This window comes from Triticum dicoccoides, chromosome 2B (assembly GCF_002162155.2).
Source record: "Triticum dicoccoides isolate Atlit2015 ecotype Zavitan chromosome 2B, WEW_v2.0, whole genome shotgun sequence".
Taxonomy (NCBI): Eukaryota; Viridiplantae; Streptophyta; class Magnoliopsida; order Poales; family Poaceae; genus Triticum; species Triticum dicoccoides.
Genome location: NC_041383.1, coordinates 397,868,410 through 397,888,658, shown reverse-complemented (window position 1 = coordinate 397,888,658; position 20,249 = coordinate 397,868,410). Strand labels below are relative to the sequence as shown.

Sequence of the window (20,249 nt, the reverse complement as noted above, 5' to 3'; positions counted from 1 at the left end):
CCCGCGCCGCCGCTGCCCATGGACTCGTCCTCCGAGAACTTCGTGGCGCCGGTAGACGAGCGCCAGGACCCACCGCTCCCGAACCCTAGCGAGGAGGAGGCGGGCGGTGAGGAGAAAGAGGGGGGAGAGGAGAAAACCCTAGAGCGGGCGGAGGAGCTGTTTGACAAGGGGTCCAAAGCCATCGAGGAGGGGGACTTCGTAGTCGCCGTCGACTGCCTCAGCCGCGCCCTCGAGATCAGGTTAGGGTTCCTCCCACCCACCGATCCGACTCCTAGCCCGGCGGAAATTCCCCCATGGATGTATCATGTGCTTAATGTCTATTTAGTTCATTGCTCTTCTGGGCTAGTTACTTCGGCGGTAGGTCTGTCGAGCTTTTGGTTTATGTAGTTTGGTGGGTGGTTTTACCAGGGTTTAAGAGATTCTACAGGAAGGTGGTCACCAGTTGTGGTATTTACATTTATGTGTTCAGCGGGGAGCGCAATGCGATGTGAGAGATGATTATTCGGTCCAATGAGCCTACTCTTATTTGGCAGCAATTATATGGATTTTCCCAGTTTGTTGTGATGTGCCATGTGTGAGTTGTGATGGGAACATCTTCGGGAATAGGTATTATCCATAGGAATGTCTATATGCCTCTCTAGTACCTGCTAGTGCTTCTGACCGGCACTATTAGTCATTGCAAACAAGCAAAATTGCACATAGTTAGCAGCTTGCGAGAACATTCACCTACTGGAAACTGATTAGATGTGTTTAGATTCAGCTTGTACTTGCAGTGTTTTATATGTGGTTTGTCCTGTTGGTTGCTTTGCTTTGGCCTGAGGCCCCTTGACTGTGAGGTTATGTTGGCAATTGGTGCTTGATGTGTATACTAGGATGAGCATTAAATCTAAGTGTAATTAATTGATGCTTAGGTGCTATCTTATTTGAGAAATGTGTACATGCCTCTTCAGTACTGGTTAGTTACAAATATTTACTGTTATATAGTTTATTCATCCTACTTCAGAATTGTACTTCATAGGCTGTGCAAGCGCCAATCAGTTGTGAACTTTTTATAAAAGACAGTCAATAGGGAGCATAATTAGCACTTTGTGTCATTAAAATGGTTGATGGAACCATTGTGGTGGTTAGCTCTGGTTAGTCTGTTTCATCTCAGATCACGTTACCGTTCATGTTCTTATGCTGTACCCTTAATACCTGTACAATGATACACTGAAAAAATGTACGGCTTTGTTGTCTTGTCACCAGGGTTGAACGTTATGGAGAACTTGCTTCAGAGTGTGCTAGCACGTATTATAAATATGGATGTGCCTTGCTATACAAATCACAGGAGGAGACCGATCCTTTGGGTAATGTTCCAAAGAGTGCACCAGATGAAGAACCAGAGAAGAGCACAACCAATAAAGATAGTGGAAACTCAAAGGCATCCAGTAGCAACATCGAAGATGATGATCCATCTTCAGACAAAGGTGGTGTTGAAGAAGGTGTGTTGTTATTCCTTTGCCCAAGTAGATTCAGATGCAGTTATAGACCAGAAGACGGACATTAATCTGGACATATTATTATATTAGTAACATTATGGTCATTATGATTTAAGACTTCTTTATATTCCTCTCGTTGTACCGACTGGAGGCTATCCACAATTAGATGTTAATCAGTAATGTGCTCATGTGCTGCAAAATGCTGGGTCTTATTTGGAGGTATGTAGTGTTCATAGTTATTTCTTGAGTTCTCAACTTCTCATCCACTTCATCAAAGTGATTTTGTTAATTGATTAAACGTCTAAAACAAGTTTATGCTATAGCTAGCAGATGATTTCAGAGGTAGTAAAATGTATGCTTTGATTGCTCATTCAAAAGCTTGTTATGGATCAACAATATGTTGTGTGGTTGTCTGCCTGCCTTCTCCTTTTGTCAGATATTTTCCTTCCAGCTTTAAATATTTTATGCCTGCCATTGTTGTCCATACACATGGATGACAATGCCAGATTAGACAGATATGGGTACATGAAACTTTGAATGTGTTGCAGTTAGCCGTCTAAAATTGTGCACTTTGCAAGGCCTTGGTTTTATGCTTTGTAAACCGCCTTTGGCCCTTCCTCCTTAGTCCTTCCTCTGTTTGGGTTCCATATTTGAAGTGGGTTGACCTCCGTGCTTATCTCATGGTTCTTGCAAGTTCCCCTACTTCTGCAGTTGTGCTATGTAAGTTTTGCAAAATGTGAATAATCGCTGTCTCACATTTCCATGAGAATTCTGGTTATTTGCTCATGACTATATATATTGATAAAAAATGATCACATTATGCTGATTGGTTCTATGTATGAATGTATATCATTACTTTAGCTATATTGCTTCTTGCTCTTCTTCCTACCGTGGTAAACACTGACATAGTCATTAATTAGGTGAAAACTCAAATGAGAAAGATCAGGAGGATGTAGATGGTGAGAGTGACAAGGATGGTGATGAGATGGGGGGAGAAGAAGATGATTCTGACTTGGATCTAGCCTGGAAAATGTTAGATATTGCAAGGGCAATAGTGGAGAAGAATCCAGACAACACTATGGAGAAAGTGAAAATCTTTTCTGCTCTAGCTGAAGTCTCCATGGAAAGAGGTAATCTCTGTTATCTTAGTTACTCCTGCAGTAAACTAGTGTGTGGTCTTGATACTCATGGCCCTACATTTGTTTGCAGAGGACATAGACAACTCACTTGGTGACTACTTCAAAGCTTTGGCCATCTTGGAGCATTTGGTTGAGCCTGACCATCGTCGAATTGTTGAACTGTATCCTCCTTGTGGTAATAATAATGTCATTGTCTGCCATGTAGTGGTATGATGCAGCGGCATACTTGGTTTTACTGGTGCGTATTTTATTAGCTGAAGATTTATGTGGCTGAAGTTATCTTTATTATTTTCTTATCCATGGATGATGTGGGTAATTCTACTGATTTGAATGTCTCACGGGTACCTTTTCACTTACGTAAATGCACATGCAAGTCTAATGTGGCTATTAACTGTGACCAGAGGAAAATGTCAGTTATATAATACTGTTATCTTGTAGACTATTGTTCTTTCTTTGCTAATTTCCTTAATCAGTGCTAGACACTTCCGCATTTGTTTGGTCTATGAGTTGGCATCTAAGATTGCAGATGCGATCCCATATTGTGCAAAGGCTGTTTCATTGTGCAAGTCACGTTTAGAGAGCCTGAAAAAAGCGAAGGAAACCTTGTTGGCTGATAAAGGTGACAGTGCATCTACTGCTGATGGAGACTCAAAGAAATTGTCTATTGAAGATGAGCTGGAGGTTGTTACTGGTATATTGCCTGACCTTGAGAAGAAGGTAACTAAACTAGATTCCTTCATCTTATCAACTTTATTTTTGTCTTCAGCCTATTGATGTATGAGTGAAAATGTTTATGTTTGTCATAATGAGCAATGAGATATCTGAACTGTTTTGGTTCAGCTTGAAGACCTGGAGCAAGCAATGGCAACCCCAAGCTCTGAAATAGAGGAGATTATGAAAAGCATTGCCGCAAAGGCAGGGTTTATGCAGAAGGCTGGCAATGCCGTGGCACCAAGAGCTGCATCTTTGACTTCTTCACAAATGGGTGGAGTAAACAATGGCTTTGACTCCCCAACTATGTCTACAGCAGCAACATCCGGAAGCACTGGAAGTACTGTTACCGACCTTGGTGTTGTAGGCAGAGGCATCAAGCGAGCTAATATCAAGCCTATTTCCGCTGAGCCTTGTTCGAAGAGACTGGCAGCAGATGATTCACCGTCTGTGAAATGCGACAGCAGCAACATCTCAGATGTTCACCCCACGGGGCAAGATGGCGAGGGTTCCATATCAAAGTAGAGTTCATTTTCGTTCGCCCTACATCGTGTTAGTAACTTGCTGGAATCTGTGAGCTCCATATTTGGCCCTGTTTAGCTTAAAGCAAACTTAGAGTTGTTAAAATGTTTGTGAATTGCGGGAACCATCTTCTCTTAAGTTGTACTAGTAGCGTGAACTGGTGATAAGTTTATCAAGCGAGACAGTTGTTGGTGTCTGATGCATGTAAGGCGATTTGTGCTTTTCCAAATGCGTGTTTCTACCTATGTGATCTTATTTTTTTAGTGATTGCTCTCTGTCATAATCTCTTGTGCCGCAATTGAGCAAGGCTATCTTGGCACATTTCACTGGTTATTTGATCTGTGTTGTGTACTGAATAACTTTACACTTGGCATGCTTCGCTGCCGATGTTGAGCGGTATAGCGATATTCATTGCAAGCCGGCCGGGCTGAGTTGCCATCGCCACACTGATGCACAGCGGCTACTGCATGTCTCGTCTGGCATGGTTAAACAGAGCTAACCAAAAGAAAAGCGAAAACAAGATACCATCGAGTTCACATTTCCTTGAGAGACATCTACGGAGGAATCTTTTTTTTTTTTTTGGGTGTGTGGACCGACACACACGGAGGAATCTTACATATAGGATCATGGGCTGCAAAGTATATTTGCTAGTGGCATCAAGCAACCCGTTTTGGCTGAGCTGGCGGGGCGAGAGTCTGCTCGTTTTCGTGGTGCCCGCACCACGGACGGTAGCGTAGCGTGTCTGAAGCGGACTCGTAGTCCCGATCCATCATCATATATACGTACTGGTCACCCCCGATCATGGTTGCAAGGAAGTCATATAGTCTAAGGTATTCCAGAAGAAGATATCGCATCTCCAATGACGCCGGTGCCAAGAATTCCGTTCTCGTCGGGCCTCCGACACGGCGACGCCGATGCCGCGCAAGCGCAATCAAAGCCAATCATCATCCCGACGACGGATCCTGAACGCATCGACAAATCGCTCTTGCCGCTAAAGAAGAGGGCGACGAGCGACAGTAGCGACCACGAGGATTCTTCTTTCGTAGTTCCACTTCCACCCAAGAAGAGACGGGTCGATACCGGGAGCGAGGACACCAGCAGCGCCCGCGTGATTCCACTTCAGAGCCATCTGGACCTACCATACCAGACGGTAACAGAAGTAGGCACCAGCGCTTCCAGTCCCATCGCGACCACGTCCCAACACCAGAAACTCACGAGCGGCGGCGACGAACAACTCTTACACGTGTCACGGCCAAGGCGACCGGCGGCGTGCGACGGCGCGTTCGTGACCATGGAGGAAAACGAGACGGCAACGGCACCAGCCAAGAAGAAGAAGAAGAAGGATGGGAACAGGGATCGAAAGAAGAAGTCGCTGCCGGCGCGGGTCGCCGCCCCGCCGCCGCTGCGCCTCGGCATGGGGCTGACACGGCACCTCGAGACGCTCGGCGCCACGGCCCCGCAGTTCGTCTGCGTCAAGACCCTACAGAAGAGCGACGTGGATCTCAACCAGAACCGGCTCCTCTTCTCGTGCAAGCGCGCCTCCATCCAGCGCCACCCCATCACCGGCCTCCTCTCCCACAAGGAGACCTACCTCGTCCATGAGTGGAAGGACGGCCTGCGCGTCACCGCCTTCGACGACCACGGCAACGAGTTCGGCTTTAAGCTCCGGTACCTCCGCTCCAACGGCGCCTACCGCTTCATCGGCGACTGGGGCGAGTTCGTGACGGAGCACGGGATGCAGATCCATGTTGACGTCGAGCTGTGGGCGTTCCGGTCGCCGAGCTTGCCCGTGCAGCCCAAGTTGCCCGACCAAGACAAGCAGCGGAGACTCGACGGACTCCAGGGTCACCCTGACGGCGCCCTCGGCCTTCTCCTTCTCTTCCAAGTACAGCACCATGACGCAACAAACGTTCACCACGCCGAGGAAGGAAAGGAGCGTGCGCCGGCGCCGCGGCCGGTCCATGAGACCAAGAGGAAGGCATCGGCGCGACAAGACAACCTCGCGGATGCGCACATGAGTCAGAATATCACGTCGGAAGACATGGTTACGGCGGTTGGGAAGGAGATGGCGGATGCCTTGATGGGGCTCTTGATGCTCCGCTCCATTTGCCTCCGTTCCGGAAAAAAATTCGGTGGAGACCGGCTGCAAACCTCCTCCCGTGCGTACCCGATCGCATCTGCTGACACCTGTACGTTCCCAGCATCCCACGGTATCCCTCGTCTCACCCGCTCCACGCGTTCCCTCGGCTCGCGCGCTGACTCTCGGCTCAATCGACACTGTCTCGGCTCCTGGACGAGGTGATCACGCAGATGAGTCGGCTCAGGCGCGCTCCTTTCCCTTCTCCCAATCGCTCGCTCCGTTCGTCCGCCGCCGCCGCAATCGCCTCCGCGGCCCGCCGCCGCCGGCTCCTTCGTCCGCTTCCACAGTCAGAACTTTCGCACCCCCATTCGCTACCGCGGTCAGCTCTTCTGCCCCGCCCCCTCGTCTGCCACGGGGTAGTGACAGCGGCCGCCGGCCACACGACGCAGATGCGGCTTCAGTTCCTTCTCCCTTCGGTTTGCCCACTGATTCTTTTCGAGATTCATTTGGGTGCTATGCAGTTGATCTGTCCATTGCTGGGTTTGGTTTATTGATTTGTATTTCGGTTCAACTTCTATTGTTCTTGCTGATGAACTGCTGTTGTTATATAGTGTTGCGTCAGGAGACAAGCACTGCCCTGACCCGGTTGTAGGTAAGCATTGGATAGGTAACTGTATCATAAATAAAAAGAGAGCTATTATAGATGCATTTTCAGATACCCATGAAGTATAGTTAAAATACATTTTGTTGAGTTCTTTAAAGAGGAACCTTTGTATAGAATTTACAAGATTACAGTTTGCATTGACAAGTCGCATGTTGGTTCAATGGTTTACATGGATAAGGGAAAATATTAGAGTAGATTTCAGCTTAGGGCAAAGAAGATGGCAAAAGTATAAAATGTGTTTCTTTGCAACAACTAAAACTGACAATATGGACCCAATGGTTTCTTAGCATGGTACAGTTTTGAGGATCGGATTTTTATTTCGCTGACATTTTCTTCTCTTTGCCCTGTATAAAGTCAATCTGAGAAAAACCTTGACTAGAGTTACAAGATGTTTAAGCCTGGTTGGAAGGACATCTTCTGAATGAATCAAAATGAGCTCGAGGCCGAGATATATCTCAAGATTCTACTCTTGGCCCAAGGATGAAAGCATATGTAAGCAGGGTGGCTATCTTTGACATCGACGGATCCCTCCCTAGAGGCGGGAGCCTCGGCGACGGAAGAACAAAGGGGAGGCCTCCTCGCTGCGCAACAACAAAGCTCCACTGTCCGTCTCCTAGACGAAGACCCTCAAGTACAAAACTGTCGTGGAAACCATTGGAGAAGATGGAATTATTGTTGATTTCGTCAACTTTTAGATAGACTAAATGTTAAGTCTTGCAACTTTGGAGTTGATTTATGACAAATATTGTAGGAATCTAGAGTTGATTTCTCTCCCTGGCAATGTGCAATGTATTTTTTTTATCTAACACATATATATGGATGATTTGAAATCTTCAATTTGATGGTAAAAAGTGTGTTTCTCTGATCTGCTATACATATAGAAGTACTTTTAGTAGTGATCTAAACACTCTTATATTTCTTTAGTACTCCCTCTCTAAACTAATATAAGATCGTTTATAATACTAAAGTAGTGATCTAAATGCTCTTATATTAGTTTACAGAGGGAATATCTTTTAATCTATAGAATCAAGATTCCAAATAAATACATTTTTTCGAAACTTCACAAAATGAGCTACAACTTTATGGAGGATATTATTCTTGTCTTTTGATTAAGTAGGACTTCAACTCAAGTAAAAGAACACAATCTGTTTGAAAATTCGGACAATTTTCCTTCATTGTTTTTGTAGCTTCCAAACCAAAAGCACAAAAATCATATAATTTTACTCGAGCAAGAACCTTTTCATCCTATATTACTCTATAAATATTTTTGTCTTGAGGAAACCTCATTAAGATGGCTAAGAGCAAGACTCAACTATGAATCATGTCAGCCTTTCAGGACAAACCAACTTGGAATACATATCTTCTAAACCATTAGTCCACAAATCTTGAAACCTGATCCTGTGACCCAATCTACAAATAGCTCATTCCATACATCGTACGTTGACATTTCAACCTGTCAATAAGAAATCTCTCTACATGTATAATTTGATCTCGACAAAAATAATTATCTATACTATTTGATCACTATATCAGCAGGCTTGATCCACAATGTCTCCCTCTGTAGGTGAAGTTGCAAATAGTCGGTGGCTTGGAGAACCCAGACTGGACACAACATACCTTCCGCAAACCATAAGTTTGACCATTTTCTGGACCAACAGTAGTATAAATCACACCTTGACTTTGAACCCATAGCAGATTTCTTAGCTTCATTGCAGTGAAAAGCTGTCCCTTAGAAGGAAGTTTGAGTGTGCAGTGCAAGTGATAACTAATGCATTATCAAAATTCAGTGATGATATAATAAGTGTACAAGTAAGAATATTTACATACATATTTTGGTCATGTAGATGATTAACTTGTGCTTCTAATTGTATCTTTCTGCCATTAAGTGTGACAACTTTTTCTTTCAGTTCACGAATTATGAGATATTGACATTACTTGTTTACATTTCCTATAACTAAAACTATGTTCACAGTTGGTGCAAAAAGAAGTGCATACAGTTGAACTGCAATGGATGAAAATGAATCGATATAAAGGTATTTGCTCTGACAAGTGCTGTATGGATATACTAGACAAGCCAGCGCCAGCAAAAGCAACAACAGCGGCATATATACATAGCAAGCACTTGAGTACGGAAGGTGGACAGCTGGGTGGGGAAACTATCCTTGCCGGCGGGAGTTTCCGAGACAGGCGGCATTGATGGAGGCGACTGCAGGCGACGGCGGGGGCGAAGCCAGGCGGCACAGGAGGCGAATCCAGGCAGCGGCGGTGCGCTCGTGAACCGGTCGCGGCAGTGAGGATCGAATCCCGAACGCTAACAAAGGAGCCGAGCCGAGCCGGGAGCCGCGCAACGCGTGGGAACTGATGCGGAGGAGACGATCCATACGATGCTGAGCTTGTCCACGTGGCGTGCATCGAAGGTGGGGCTGCACAGGAGGAGGTTTGCAGCCGGTCTCCACCGAATTTTTTCCCGTTCCAAAACAGATCCTTACTTGTTAGGACAAGATTTTGACCCTAAGTTTACTCTATCTACTAGCTAAATGACCGTACCTTGCTACAGATTATAAGTTAAAAGAAATACGTATACTACTCACTTCGCCCCATAATATAAGAGCTTGAAAAACATTTTTATATTATAGGACTGAAGAAGTATTATATAAGTACTGTATATATGTGGTGGAATGAGTCAATGTGTCTCAAAAGACCAAGGAGGCATGGGCTTTCGAGATATACATTGTTTCAATCTGGCTTTGCTAGCCAAACAGGCGTGGCGTTTGCTTGATAATCTAGAATCGTTATGTGCTACAATCTTGAGAGCAAAATACTTCTCAGATGGTGATTTAATGAATGCAAATCTAAAGAAGGGTTCATCTTTTACCTGTCAAAGCATTATGACAGGAGTTAATTCCCTAAGGAATGGTTACATCTGGCGAGTTGGAAATGGACAAAAGATTGATATTTGGGAAAATGCATGGATCCCGAATTGTGCAAGTAGGAAAATTATTACTCCTAGAAGGAGGCATCTTTTGTCAAAGGTGTCTGACCTTATTGACCCAATCATGAATTGTTGGGATGGAGACTTGGTAAGACAAACTTTGTGGCCAATTGACGCTCAAAGGGTGCTCGCGATTCCCCTTCCGATGCATGATATGTCGGACTTCATTGCTTGGAGTTATACAAAAAATGGCTTGTTCGCTGTTCAATCAGCTTATTCGGAGGAATGGAACCAACAACATGGGAGGAAATTGCAATATACAAATTGTATGGGTAGAACCAATGCTAATCCTATCTGGGGTAAGATCTGGAAACTATCTTGTGCGGCAAAGGTAAAAAATTTCATACGGCGTACATTGCATGGAACTCTCCCGTGCCGTGTTACGCTCGCTAATAGACACATGAAAATTTTGCCCATCTGCCCATCATGCTCAAATGGGCCAGAAGACACAAAACACGTCTTGTTTATGTGTCAGAAGGCGAAAGAGGTTTGGAACAAGTTAGGATTGTATGAGGTGATCAATAGAGCTTGTAGTGTCGATCGGGCGGGAGAGCCAGTTCTTGAATTGTTACTACTTATGCCAGACCAAGAATTATTTGTATTGGGACTCCAGAACGTACGTGAATTGATTGCTATAACAACTTGGTATCTATGGTGGATAGACGTAAACTGGTTCATGAAGGAAAGTCTCAAGATGCACATCAAACTTCGATGGGGGCTCATGCCATAACGGCGAACTATGTTAATGCACACTCCCCTAAGGCAATCAGTAAAACAAGGGGATGGAGCAGACCTCCTATGGGTTTTGTGAAACTAAATATTGATGCTTCCTTTGATCACGATCTGCTTAGGAGCACAATAGGGGCTGTCCTCAGAGATGACAAAGGAAGGTTCATTGTTGGCGGAAATTGGAGGATTGATTGGTGTGTTGATGTATTAACAGGAGAAACACTAGCTCTAAGGTTTGGCTTAATCCTTGCACAGAAGGCTGGTTGCAATCGCCTTATTGTCAACTCTGATAATATGGAAGTGATTGACACAATGAAAAATGGAGGACAATCAGCGGGTGCGGCAGCGGCAATGTTCGACGATTGCTATTTTATGGCATGTGATTTTTCTGTTACAGGTTTGAACATTATAATAGGAAAGCAAATAAGGTTGCTCATGAACTTGCTAGACTAGCGAAATTTTTAGAGACTAGGGATTGGTGTGAGGAGCCTATGGAGGATATTGTATCTTTTCTTATTGATGATGTAACTCTTATTTCCAATTAATAAAGTGTGATGTTTATTTAAAAAAATGAGACAATTTTTTTATGTTAAATTAACAACAATACCATTCAGGACTAGTTCTTGGAGGCATACTTTTATACTCCAGAAAAAACTCTAAGCACCACGGGTCACTCCGTGATTCGAACCCGAGTGAGCTAGATAGCTATGTGTTATCCTAACCAATAGGGTGACACCATATTCTCTACCTGAAAATCTAGCGTTCATTAGTACACATTGATCCAACCCTCGCGAGGCTCATTGTACAAGGCGCTACAATATAATGACTGCCCGGGCCAACTTAGAGCATCTAGAACATCCGAGCTCATATATGTCCATGGACAGCGATGGACGCGTCATCATTTCTCCTTCTCCACAACCACACTCCCCATATTCGAATATCAATATCAATGCAAATCCTTGCACGCCCATCATATAGTGTAAATGCACCATTGAAAGGATCGATATAGTTGACTAGAGGGGTGGTGAATAGGCAACTACCAATTTTTAAGCTCTTCTTTACCAATTTAAACTTTGCAACAAAATAGGTTGTCTAGATATGCAACTATGTGAGCAACCTATATGATGCAATAACAACTAGCACATAAGCAAGCAAGGGATACAACACAAGTAGGCTTGCAAAAGTAAAGGCACAAAATAACCAAGAGTGGGGCCGGTGGAGACGAGGATGGGTTACCAAAGTTCCTTCCTTTTAAGGGGAAGTACATCTTCGTTAGAGCGGTGTGGAGGCACAATGCTCCCCAAGAAGCCACTAGGGCCACCGTATTTTCCTCACGCCCTCACACAATGCGAGATGTCGTGAATCCACTATTGGTGTCCTTGAAGGCGGCGACCGAACCTTTACAAACAAGGTTGGGGCAATCTCCACAACTTAATTGGAGGCTCCCAACGACACCACGAAGCTTCACCACAATGGACTATGGCTCCGAGGTGACCTCAACCGTCTAGGGTGCTCAAACACCCAAGAGTAACAAGATCCGCTAGGGATTAGTGGGGGGAATCAAATTTCTCTTGGTGGAAGTGTAGATCGGGGCCTTCTCAACCAATCCCGAGCAAATCAACAAGTTTGATTGGCTAGGGAGAGAGATCGGGCGAAAATGGAGCTTGGAGCAACAATGGAGCTTTTGGGGGAAGAGGTAAGTCAACTTTGGGGAAGAATACACCTTTATATAGTGGGGGAAACAATCCAACCGTTACCCCCCCCCCAAACAGCCACGCACAGAGCGGTACTACCGCTTGGGCAGGACGGTACTACCGCTGATAAGCGGTACTACCGCTCCCTCCCAGCGGTACTGTCGCGCTGACGAGGGATGCAGGGTCCTGGCCCCAGAGCGGTACTACCACGGAAGTATTGGCGGTACTATCGCTTGGAGCGGTACTACCGCTACTAGTACCGTAAAACCCGACACGAAAAACAGCGGTCTCGAGTCGAGGTGGTAGTAGCCTGGAACCACTGCTGTACTACGGTCGAAGACCGCAAACGGTACTACCGCTCGGGGAGCGGTACTACCGCTTGATGTGCTTCGGCGGTACTACCGCTGAGGACCGCGGTACTACCGCTGGGACAGGATAGGGCAGGCACAGATAGGAAAGATAGCTCCAATGAAGCGGAAAGAAACATCGGGTGTGATAAGGATGTGTACGTGTTAATTCCACCCTAGCCTTACCAAAGCGGATCCCCTCTTGATAGTACGGTGATTCCTACGAAACTAGTCCACCAACAGAGAAACGAAGGAGCTACACCGTCTTGAATAAAACACCGAGGGGAGGTAATCGTCTCGTGCCAAAGGATGAATCTCTGAAAGAACTCAACGCACACGATTAGTCCACAAAAGCATTGTCATCAATCACCAAAACATCTTGGGGATAAATATGCCCTTACAATCTCCCCCCTTTTGGTGGATTGATGACAATACGAGATTTGCACAAACAGGAAAGATATAGGACAAGCGCAAAACCCCACCGTCCTAAAATGTAGATGGGCTCCCCCTAGATGTGTGCTATCTAGATAAGAGCTTTGGACTGCACGGCACACATACCAGGATCAACGCTCCCCCTACATTTTAGAGACCAACCACCTAAGCATGCAACTCATAAGCTAGATAGACATAGATAATGATACTCGAAAGATAAGGTAGCATATGTCTCACACCATATGACTGGAACTTAGGTCTCACTGGCACAAATCAGACAAAGCAAACTGCGAGAAAACACAAACACAGAAGACGGAAGACACAAAACACAAATCCCTAAACTCTCTCACCCTTTGGCATCGAGACACCAAAAAGGAGAGGGAGTGTTGCTACGGCTCCAGGTGATAGCAAGAGAGGGACGCAAATATCAGGTATCAGCAGGATCGTCTGCGCCATCGTCATCGGCCGAGAAGTGCTCGGCATCAGAATCGGTCCATGGGCAGTGCTGCTGAATCCACTCCTCCTCCTCAGTAAGCTGGTCCTCAGATCCACTATTAACGGTGGCACCCAACTGACGCATGAGCTCCTTGTGACGACCTCGGGCCTTCTTCTCAGTCACATGAGTCATGTACTGACCGTGAGACTCCATGCAGAACAACTTCTTCATCTTGAGCTTGAGCTTCTTTGCCCAAGAAGGCTCTGCCGCAGAAGGCACATAGTCATCATCATCCTCAGCCTTAGCCTCAGCCTCCTCCTTGGTCTCCATGGCAGTAGCAGATGAAGGACCTCCAGATTTAGGGACCCGAGTGCCCCAGTTGTCATTCTTCCTCAGACGCTTGATGTCGTGAGAAACCAACTCTCCAGTCTCTAGCATCACCTTGGGATAGACACGATCCCAGGCCTTCTCAATAAGCAGCATGATGAACGGACCATAAATCGGGCACTTGCGCTTGGAGATAGCAGATAAAAGCTCAGACCACATAACATGAGAGATATCCAGGGACTCTTCGGTGTTTTGTTCCTTCTCACGCTGGCAGAAGAGAAGCATGTCCACGAGATAAGAATGAACCATACCCAGATTCCCGATGCGAGGGAAAAGAGTCTCAGGGAAGACACGGTGAAGAATGTCTAGAAAGGCAGGCAGCTCATACATTTCCTTCTTCGTCTCAGGGTTGATCTTCAAAGTGTAGTAGGGCCATAGAGCTTGCTTGTGAGTGGAGGTGGTGTTGCGGTGTGGGCGAAAGCCGACAGGAGACGCGAGCCCTTGATCTTCCACCCCAATCAACTCCATGAACGCCTTCCACTTGACTGAAAGCAACTTGCCATTGGTCATCCAAGTCAGTTTCCTGTCCTCATCAGTCCTGAGATGAACCGTGGCATAGAATTGGGCCACAATATCAGCATCATAATCTTTGTTGAATTGCATGACACGAAGAATGTTCAGTTGAGTGAACATCTAAAGAGCTTCACCAAAGTATTCAGGATCCTTCTCCATATGGTCGGTGTCAATGGAGTGCACGTTAACAAAGATGTTCTTCTTGGCTTTGAGTACATCAAAGAAGATGGCAAACTGAAACCTGTTCCAGAACGGATGGTTGACCAAAGTGGGATCTTGGTCTGCCTCATAGGGGTTGCGGCGACGTCTTGCCCAGAACTCCTTGGCTTGCATTTCTGGCACGGTTTTGCCAGATTGCTTCGGCTTGACAGCAGACTTCTTCTTGAGTTGAGGTGGAGGTGGAGCACTTGAGGAACCTCCTGCAGACTCAGTTGTGTGGTAACGCTTTGACGTGGCACGACCGGGGTTGATACGCCGAGCCTGATGCCCAGGAAGCTCATCACTTGGAACCACACACAAGAACACGCAAACAACCAGAAAGAACGAGCATAAGCCACCAAACACAACCAAAAAGGATTACTGAGTAGTAAGAGTATGGTGGAACCTGGTAGAGGGCGATAGTACCGCGACCTGTGAGCGGCAGTACCGCTCCAAGCGGTAGTACCGCTCCAGAGGGAGCGGTAGTACTGCTCGAGATGGGGAAACAACAGTTTCCTACTGCCGTGGTCAGATCTGGCACTACCGTCCTACCAAATTCAAAAATACTTCTACCAACCACCAATCCAAACTGCCTAGATGCCTTCTCCATCCTACTCAAGCCGAGATTTGGCCAAAAATCTAGAGATGCAACCACTATTGCCCCTAAGATGCTAGATTGGAAATCTAGACAAGAAGAGAGAGGAAACGGGGGCAATACCGGCGTCCATGGCGAGAGGACAAGGTGGGGATCGTCTCCACCGAAGGAAATGGAGAGGAACGCCCCAGAGAAGGAGATCCACCGAAGCCCTCCCGTGGCGCCGGTTGCTGGAGAGACGAACAGAGCGAGGGGGGCGAGCGAATGGGTATGGGGGAGAAGAAAACTCCCCTGCCCCCGATATAACCCCCTGCCCTCACCTCGCAGCGGTAGTACCGCGCTGGTGGGCGGTAGTACCGCTTAGAGCGGTAGTACCGCGCACCACCAACGATAGTACCGCTCAGCAACCAACAGGCCTCTAGACAGACGGCTAAAGCTCAAAAAGAAACGAAAAACACAACCAAGAAGGAGGAAAGACCAACACGGCCACAAACACACTAACAACGGACCAGAACACATCTCTTCAAGAGAGGGCGGTGGCCGAGGCCTGAAGGAAATATTCCCTAGAGGCAATAATAAAGTTATTATTTATTTCCTCATATCATGATAAATGTTTATTATTCATGCTAGAATTGTATTAACCGGAAACATGATACATGTGTGAATACATAGACAAACATATAGTCACTAGTATGCCTCTACTTGACTAGCTCATTAATCAAAGATGGTTATGTTTCCTAACCATAGACATGTGTTGTCATTTGATTAATGGGATCACATCATTAGGAGAATGATGTGATTGACATGACCCATTCCGTTAGCCTAGCACTTGATCGTTTAGTATATTGCTATTGCTTTCTTCATGACTTATACATGTTCCTGTAACTATGAGATTATGCAACTCCCGTTTACCGGAGGAACACTTTGGGTGCTACCAAACGTCACAACGTAACTGGGTGATTATAAAGGAGTACTATAGGTGTCTCCAAAGGTACATGTTGGGTTGGCGTATTTCGATATTAGGTTTTATCACTCCGATTGTCGGAGAGGTATCTCTGGGCCCTCTCGGTAATGCACATCACTATAAGCCTTGCAAGCAATGTAGCTAATGAGTTAGTTACGGAATGATGCATTACGTAACGAGTAAAGAGACTTGCCAGTAATGAGATTGAACTAGGTATTAGATACCGACGATCGAATCTCGGGCAAGTAACATGCCGATGACAAAGGGAACAACGTATGTTGTTATGCGGTTTGACCGATAAAGATCTTCGTAGAATATGTAGGAGCAAATATGAGCATCCAGGTTCCGCTATTGGTTATTGACCGAGAATAGTTCTAGGTCATGTCTACATAGTTCTCGAACCCGTAGGGTCCACACGCTTAACGTTACGATGACAGTTTTATTATGAGTTTATATATTTTGATGTACCGAAGGTTGTTCGGAGTCCCGGATGTGATCCAGGACATGACGAGGAGTCTCGAAATGGTCGAGACATAAAGATTGATATATTGGAAGCCTATATTTGGATATTGGAATCGTTCCGGGAGAAACCGGGATTTTTCCGGAGTACCGGGGGGTTACCGGAACCCCCCCGGGGGTTATTGAGCCTACATGGGCCATGAGGGAGAAGAGGAGGGCCGGCCAGAGCAGGCCGCGCGCCCCCTCCCCCTAGTCCGAATAGGACAAGGAGGGGGGTGCCCCCCCTTTCCTCTTTCCCCTCCCCCTTTCCTTCTCCACCAAGGCAAGAGGGGAGAGTCCTACTCCCGGTGGGAGTAGGACTCCTCCAGGCGCACCCCTTGGGGGCCGGCCACACCTCCCCCCTCCCTCCTTTATATACGGGGGCAGGGGGGCACCCTAGAACACACAAGTTGATCTACGTGATCGTTCCTTAGCCGTGTGCGGTGCCCCCCTCCACCATATTCCACCTCGGTCATATCATCGCGGAGTTTAGGCGAAGCCCTGCGCAGGTAGAACATCATTATCGTCACCACGCCGTCGTGCTGACGGAACTCATCCCCGACACTTTGCTGGATCGGAGTCCGGGGATCGTCATTGAGCTGAACGTGTGCTGAACTCGGAGGTGCCTTACGTTCGGTACTTGGATCGGTCGGATCGTGAAGACGTACGACTACATCAACCGCGTTGTCATAACGCTTCCGCTTACGGTCTACGTGAAGGAAATATGCCCTAGAGGCAATAATAAAGTTATTATTTATTTCCTTATTTCATGATAAATATTTATTATTCATGCTAGAATTGTATTAACCGGAAACATAATACATGTGTGAATACATAGACAAACATAGTGTCACTAGTATGCCTCTACTTGACTAGCTCGTTTATCAAAGATGGTTATGTTTCCTAGCCATGGACAAAAGAGTTGTCATTTGATTAATGGGATCACATCATTAGGAGAATGATGTGATTGACATGACCCATTCCGTTAGCCTAGCACTTGATCGTTTAGTATGTTGCTATTGCTTTCTTCATGACTTATACATGTTCCTGTAACTATGAGAATTATGCAACTCCCGTTTACCGGAGGACACTTTGGGTACTACCAAACGTCACAACGTAACTGGGTGATTATAAAGGAGTACTACAGGTGTCTCCGAAGGTACATGTTGAGTTGGCGTATTTCAAGATTAGGTTTTGTCACTCCGATTGTCGGAGAGGTATCTCTGGGCCCTCTCGGTAATGCACATCACTATAAGCCTTGCAAGCAATGTGACCAATGAGTTGGTTACGGGATGATGCATTACGTAACGAGTAAAGAGACTTGCCGGTAACGAGATTGAACTAGGTATTGGATACCGACGATCAAATCTCGGGCAAGTAACATACCGATGACAAAGGGAACAACGTATGTTGTTATGCGATTTGACCGATAAAGATCTTCGTAGAATATGTAGGAACCAATATGGGCATCCAGGTTCCGCTATTGGTTATTGACCGAGAATAGTTCTAGGTCATGTCTACATAGTTCTCGAACCCGTAGGGTCCGCGCGCTTAAGGTTTCGATGACAGTTATATTTTGAGTTTATGAGTTTTGATGTACCGAAGGAGTTCGGAGTCCCGGATGAGACCAGGGACATGACGAGGAGTCTCGAAATGGTTGAGACGTAAAGATCGATATATTGGACGACTATATTCGGACTTCGGAAAGGTTCCGAGTGATTCGGGTATTTTTCGGAGTACCGGAGAGTTACGGGAATTCGCCGGGGAGTATATGGGCCTTATTGGGCCATACGGGAATAGAGGAGAGAGGCCGAAAGGAAGGAGGTGCGCAGCCCCCCTCTGGTCCGAATTGGACAAGGGGTGCGTCCCCCTTTTCCTTCCTCCTCTCCTCCTCTTTCCCCCTTCTCCTACTCCAACAAGGAAGGAGGGAGTCCTACTCCCGGTGGGAGTAGGACTCCCCTTGGCGCGCCCCTCTAGGCCGGCCGCCCCCTCCCCCTTGCTCCTTTATATACGGGGGCAGGGGGCACCTCTAGGGACAACAGAAGTTGATCTACGGATCGTTCCTTAGCCGTGTGCGGTGCCCCCCTCCACCATATTCCACCTCGGTCATATCGTCGCGGAGTTTAGGCGAAGCCCTGCGCCGGTAGAGCATCATCATCGTCACCACGCCGTCGTGCTGACGGAACTCATCCCCAAAGCTTTGCTGGATCGGAGCCCGGGGATCGTCATCGAGCTGAACGTGTGCTGAACTCGGAGGTGCCGTACGTTCGGTACTTGGATCGGTCGGATCGTGAAGACGTACGACTACATCAACCGCGTTGTGCAAACGCTTCCGCTTACGGTCTACGAGGGTACGTGGACAACACTCTCCCCTCTCGTTGCTATGCCATCACCATGATCTTGCGTGTACGTAGGAAATTTTTTGAAATTACTACGTTCCCCAACAGTGGCATCCGAGCCTAGGTTTTATGCGTTGATGTTATATGCACGAGTAGAACACAAGTGAGTTGTGGGCGATACAAGTCATACTGCTTACCAACATGTCATACTTTGGTTCGGCGGTATTGTGAGATGAAGCAGCCCGGACCGACATTACGCGTACGCTTACGCGAGACTGGTTTCACCGTTACGAGCACTTGTGCTTAAAGGTGGCTGGCGGGTGTTTGTCTCTCTCACTTTAGCTGAATCGAGTGTGGCTACGCCCGGTCCTTGCGAAGGTTAAAACAGCACTAACTTGACGAACTATCGTTGTGGTTTTGATGCGTAGGTAAGAACGGTTCTTGCTAAGCCCGTAGCAGCCACGTAAAATTTGCAACAACAAAGTAGAGGATGTCTAACTTGTTTTTGCAGGGCATGTTGTGATGTGATATGGTCAAGACGTGATGCTATATTTTATTGTATGAGATGATCATGTTTTGTAACCGAAGTTATCAGCAACTGGCAGGAGCCATATGGTTGTCGCTTTATTGTATGAAATGCAAACGCCCTGTAATTGCTTTACTTTATCACTAAGCGGTAGCGATAGTCGTAGAAGCAATAGATGGCGTAACGACAATGATGCTACGAGGAGATCAAGCTGTCGCGCCGGTGACGATGGTGATCACGACGGTGCTTCGAAGATGGAGATCACAAGCACAAGATGATGATGGCCATATCATATCACTTATATTGATTGCATGTGATGTTTATCCTTTATGCATCTTATCTTGCTTTGATTGACGGTAGCATTTTAAGATGATCTCTCACTAATTATCAAGAAGTGTTCTCCCTGAGTATGCACCGTTGCGAAAGTTCTTCGTGCTGAGACACCACGTGATGATCGGGTGTGATAGGCTCTACGTTCAAATACAACGGGTGCAAAACAGTTGCACACGCGGAATACTCGGGTTAAACTTGACGAGCCTAGCATATACAGATATGGCCTCGGAACACGGAGACCGAAAGGTCGAGCGTGAATCATATAGTAGATATGATCAACATAATGATGTTCACCATTGAAACTACTCCATCTCACGTGATGATCGGACATGGTTCAGTTGATTTGGATCACGTGATCACTTAGATGACTAGAGAGATGTCTGTCTAAGTGGGAGTTCTTAAGTAATATGATTAATTGAACTTAAATTTATCGTGAACTTAGTCCTGGTAGTATTTTGCAAATTATGTTATAGAACAATAGCTCGCGTTGTTGCTTTCATATGTTTATTTTGATATGTTCCTAGAGAAAACTGTGTTGAAAGATATTAGTAGCAATGATGCGGATTGGATCCGTGATCTGAGGTTTATCCTCATTGCTGGAAAGAAGAATTATGTCCTTAATGCACCGCTAGGTGACGGACCTATTGCAGGAGCAGATGCAGATGTTATGAA

At 46.3% G+C, this 20,249-nt stretch overlaps 1 protein-coding gene across 1 annotated transcript; it reads left to right on the top strand.

The window, feature by feature from the left end:
* Positions 1-6: 6 nt before the first annotated feature.
* LOC119363868 (protein HGV2-like) lies at positions 7-4,113 on the top strand. The gene is made up of 6 exons (XM_037629238.1): positions 7-239; positions 1,246-1,481; positions 2,399-2,608; positions 2,688-2,778; positions 3,097-3,334; positions 3,458-4,113. Exons 1-6 carry the CDS (start codon positions 19-21, stop codon positions 3,851-3,853), a joined length of 1,392 nt encoding a protein of 463 aa, XP_037485135.1. The 5' UTR covers positions 7-18; the 3' UTR covers positions 3,854-4,113.
* The last annotated feature ends 16,136 nt before the right edge of the window (positions 4,114-20,249 follow it).